The sequence below is a fragment of the Mizuhopecten yessoensis genome, unplaced genomic scaffold, assembly GCF_002113885.1.
Source record: "Mizuhopecten yessoensis strain PY_sf001 unplaced genomic scaffold, ASM211388v2 scaffold245, whole genome shotgun sequence".
NCBI lineage: Eukaryota > Metazoa > Mollusca > Bivalvia > Pectinida > Pectinidae > Mizuhopecten > Mizuhopecten yessoensis.
Window position 1 is genome coordinate 993,576 of NW_018403450.1, and position 5,261 is coordinate 998,836.

The following is a 5,261-nucleotide window of genomic DNA, read 5'->3' on the forward strand; positions in this document are numbered from 1 at the left end:
GGGCCCCGCCCTGGCCCCAGGGGTTGGGGTAGGAATCCCAATTTTACAATTTTGAAGCCTCATCTACCAAGGATGATTCTGACCAAGTTTGAAAAAAATCCATCCACTGGTTCTTGAGAAGAAGTTGAAAATGTAAAAGTTTACGCACGACGCACGACGGACGACGACGGACGAAAAGCGATTAGAATAGGTCACTTGAGCAAAGCTCAGGTGACCTAAAAAAGGGAATGTTGATCACCGCCATTACTCCAAAGTTAGTCTATTGATGGTATTGACCTGATTTCAAGCCGTCACATTGCCCTATATAATAAACCTATAAAATAAAGTGAGAAGAAACAATGCACCTATTAAAATCACACTACATACAGTGTCTATGCTTTCATATTTGTTCATGCAAATAGTGATAAAAATTAATACTTTTGTTATAAAAAATGTATTCATAAAAAGTACACTGTTGAATATGGTTGTCTGAATAAACAAAATTGTGCTTTGAAAAATATGTATTCATCGACGTTAAAACGATTACGCAATATAATTTAGTGTATATCATTTTTGCTATATTCAACGTCAAAAACAACCAACATCTCCGACAATCAGTACGAATCCGTAGTAAGCTCCATCTGTTGTTATACTGAATGCAACTATTTTTATCGTGCAATACTTCCCACTTCCGGTATGTATTATACTATTACATACGTAAACCAGTTACATTAAGTTAATTCCATTATATAAGGTTAAAGCATTTCTTTTGCAGCTCGGTGTGTATATTTTGCTAACATATGATGATCAAAAGCGATTGGCCAATGAAAACTGCCGTTACAACATAGACGTATTTATAGATCATATACATATCGATTTTATTTTATTTAAACACACATTGCTAATCTATAAGAAGATATTCGGTCAAACCTATGTGTGTAATGTTGAGATTTGTTACAGCATACACACAAAGCGACATCCTTATTGTGTAGTCACCCCTTCTCCTACATACATAATATGATGACTTACAACAACATACTTACCCAGCCAGTCCAAAAGAGGGAAGTAAGCCCCACCCATACGTTTGGACTTCGGTTCAGAAGACTTGAGCACGATTTTTGCTGTTTCTGGATGGCATACGAGAATAAGTGGAAAGAAAAACATCATCCATATCGAGACCATGCGAGTTTTTGTTTGCTCTATCAACTTAAAGCAGATGTTCGTAAATTCGTCAAAATCTGCACCCTGAAATGGTAATATATTCATAAAATAATTTAAGAAAAATAGGAAAATAAATAGCTGTGGTATACGAGTTTGTTTTTCTTGAAATATGCAACCAATAGAAGTTACTGTGATTGCTTATATTTTACAATTTGTTTAGTAGTCAGTGATGCTTTTAAATGTCAGTCGAACTTTATGATATATATATATATATAGATACATATATACGCAATAATTAAAAAAAAATGGATAGCTGGATGGCTAAATAGCTGGCTGACTGGATGGATGGTACGGTGGGTGAATGAATGGATGGACTTAAATTTGTTATTTATGCATATTTTTGTGTTAAATGTATATATTTTCATGTTATTAAGTTCACGTCTTTGCAAATAATAAAAAAAAGGTTCACATACTAGATGAAGATGACCCCAGAATGGATGAAACTTCCCTGCTGGTTGGATATTCTTCTGATTGTATAATTTTATCAGACCTTTGTATCTGTTCACCATTCCAATGACTTTCCAGATACATATAGCCGCCAGCAGTGTACCGATGATAATCAGATAAAGATCCATAGTCGGTTGAGAATGACACGACAACTGAAATTAAAGGAAGATCATATTTCCGATTATACCTCAAAGAAACGTACGACACATACCTATTTAATCCGTTCACTGCCATTATATTAACCCTTAAACACATTACATATACGTAATCAATAAAAATCCATGGAGCTCCTTTATAATCACATATCATCCAATGACAAATTCATAAACCAAATGTATAAATGTTTTTCCCAAATCACTGAAATTCGAATCAGGTATCCATTCTTTGTATGAACTAAATGAAGACATCTTTTACAAAGCCATTGTTTTATTTCATTACCTACTCAAAACGGTCTTTAGAGTGATAATTAATAATAATAATTGGAGGTTCCTATATACCGTTTTATCACAACCTAGTTCGTAGCTCGCCTCAAAGCGTTTCACATTTTTTTATCCGTGGTTATAGGGCCTTTGCAACAAGTCAGTACATTTCTCAACTCCATGGGGAGCATACAACCGGAGCTGCCATTTCGGCGCTAACAGCTAGCATTCAACCATTCTAGCACTGCCCAACCACGTACTCATTTACAGCTGAGTAGACTGGAACAAGCCCGACGTCCTACCACTGGACTACCATGCCTCCTAAAATGGAGACCCTGGTCATTATATAATAACAAATGGATATTCATTCCTTCCTTTCTCTATGTATTTGAAATCTACAGTTTCAACGATTACTTTATATATAATTACTTCTGATGTCATCGAACTCTGATAAAAATGACGTTTTTTTTTCATCAGACACTTTATAACAATATTTGATCAATAATGTAATATACATGTATAAATCACAGAATATCAGTTAAACAATACTATGTACCTACCCTTCTGGTGAATAGCTTAGCTCTTGAGTGAAACTGATTAACTCCTTTGTTCAGAATTATTTACTTTCGACTGAGTTCATTTCAAATGTATGTTCTTGTGCAATACAGTAGTCGTGTTTCAAAACGATCTAAATAATGACCTTTGTCAAACAACTGTCCAGTAGAATGAGGATTACTGCAGGGTTGACCTGAGACATTTAAAATGTAGGCGACCAGTTGTCGAACGTTCAATTCACTTATGAACTAACTAAGTGAAGAAGAAAATGAGACTTATTTGAACTACTTCCAAACATCCAATTCACCAGAAACACAACCATAGATTATGAACCTTGCTCCAGTGTCTATACCGATAAAATATATCAGTTGATTTATGTTCCAGTCTGTATGCTGATAGTAGACGGCCAAGCGCAGTGCTAAACACACTCTGTACACGTAGAAAGATTAACTATCGGTCTGTAGTACAGGTAAGGAGGTCACGTACTACGGGCACCTGTTTTATCTGTTGGTGAGGATGGACCAGTCCATGCCTTGTTGACCGTACAACGTCCACGTTATTCGGTAAGTTGATAATGTACACAAGTGAAATTAAGATTCATAACCTAAACACAAAGACTTATGTCGTTGGTTATTTTCTGTGTAGTAACGATTCAGATACATAAATATTACATAGAATAAAAACAATCGTCTATTTTCTAATTAATACAGTTATTATCATTAATTACAATAGTTTATGCTTATTTTTTTATTTATTTTTTCATAAAAAAAACAATTGAAACATTTTCAGCATTACAGAAAATATTAATTTTCACACTCAGTTTTCATTCTTCAAGCAACATTTTATACACATTTTGTAATGGGTTTTTTAGAGAGAGAGAGAGAGAGAGAGAGAGAGAGAGAGAGAGAGAGAGANGGGGGGGGGGGGGGGGGGGGGGCTGAGAAGACAACAAGTGGTCAAAGTGGTTTAAATTATGGTTAACATACACTAATCATTGTTTTTGTAAGTTGTTATTCTAATAAGCATTTTTATTTGTTTGACAGCGAGGCCTGAGGTTGTGGTGAGCGAGGGGAAGGTACAAGGCATAGGTAGGCCTAATGTGATAAAATCAAAAACAAATTGTAATGAATAATATAAAAATTAATGATAACAACATGACTTATGTGAATTTTAAGTCGATAGTGTATGAAACTGAGTGTGATGTATTGAAGCCAGCCCGAGATAGGATACTGTTTGAGTAGAATAGATCGCAACCCTGGCAGTTCTCCATTTATCAACACGTTGGTGAAATAAAAAAAAGAATATATTGAAAAAAACCACATTTGGATTCTTTGATTAAAACTAAGTCTAGTATTTAAAGGAATCCGATTCTTTATAAAAAAAACATTTGTTTCTTTCGTGAGTATATGACGACCTTTTAAAGCATATGTCCCATGATTCTTGTGCAAGTCGGGAATCCTATGCAGGTACAGTAAATCTGAGACGTCATTCACACACCACTTTAATTGCAAACAGATATAATTAGTTTCCATCTCGTATATTATAGCTGCTGAACAATAGAATACAACAAACTGAGTTCTTGACATTATGTTATTTGTCCCCTTCTATATACTCATCAAAAACGAAAGTTTCTCGATTGATGACAATTTTGATAATCCAAAAGCTCAGCATATACATGGAATTCAGGTTGAAAACACGCCTATACACAAGTAACAATTTTATATATTTATCTTAGAAAGAAAATTATTTTGACATCCGTACAAAACATTCGGACACATTATTAACGCCGATACACACGAAACGGTTCATAAGTCTATCCGAGATAGAAAACAACTGTGACATCTTTATAAAACCTTCTGGTGACTGTCTCTGATGGTATCCGATACGTCAGTGAAATACAAATAAAGAGGGAAGGATCATGTGGTGCATACATTTATTTGAATCTGATTGGCTGAGAAGGTATGTTGTTAAAGTAATTTCGGTAATTCATACACACTACGGCCTTTCTTTCTGCATACGGCCTCATTTTCGCGGAATATTATTGTGACTTTTATATGAGCAATACTGCCTCACACAGTGATGGAGAGAGTATTGCGTATTTATTGTAACATCGTTTGAAATGCTCACTGCCATTTGTAATTTACGGATTTTCATTAAAAACTGTTAATTTATCAATTTGATTAAACAAGAGAATACCAAAGTGTCTTGTAAAATATATATTTATATTGATTGATTACAGGAGTAAGAAAGAACACATGCTCCAAGCAGTTCACAAACGTTTCTCTGTTTGTAAACTGGGACGTTAAACAGGTCCCCGCCATTGGGAGAGCATTCCCAAATAAAATGGACACATTGAGGTTAGTACGGTCGTTGATGATTTGAATGAAATTTCGATTCATCTGGAAGAAACATGGGACAAGCAAGCGGCGGATGTCGAGAGTAGTTATATGTTGGTGAAGAAATACGCTTGATAAGGGTGATTGATAGCATCTTAATCAATTTCTAGTTAATGACTGTGGTCGATTCTTTACCTATTTTGTTGCATTAATTGTCATTTTAGATCAAGAACTGCAAGATTTGCAAAAATGTACTTACTGATTTATTTATTAATTTATTTTCCCATTAAAAAAAAAATGACTT

At 34.6% G+C, this 5,261-nt stretch overlaps 1 protein-coding gene across 3 annotated transcripts in view; it reads right to left on the bottom strand.

Moving 5' to 3' along the window:
* Positions 1-3,109, bottom strand: part of LOC110445370 (cytochrome P450 4A24-like) — an 11,445-nt gene extending 8,336 nt beyond the window's left edge. Inside the window, exons 1-3 of one of the 3 annotated variants that reach the window (XM_021489953.1) lie at positions 2,627-3,109; positions 1,614-1,799; positions 1,023-1,224 (exon numbers count right to left, since the gene is read on the bottom strand). In XM_021489953.1, coding sequence (XP_021345628.1) covers positions 1,023-1,224; positions 1,614-1,775 — 364 coding nt within the window. In that variant the 5' untranslated portion in view covers positions 1,776-1,799; positions 2,627-3,109. Of the gene's footprint in view, positions 1-1,022; positions 1,225-1,613; positions 1,800-2,144; positions 2,178-2,326; positions 2,364-2,626 lie in introns of those variants that run through there. The other 2 variants (XM_021489961.1, XM_021489947.1) reach the window with 2 other exon arrangements.
* Between the last annotated feature and the right edge of the window lie 2,152 nt (positions 3,110-5,261).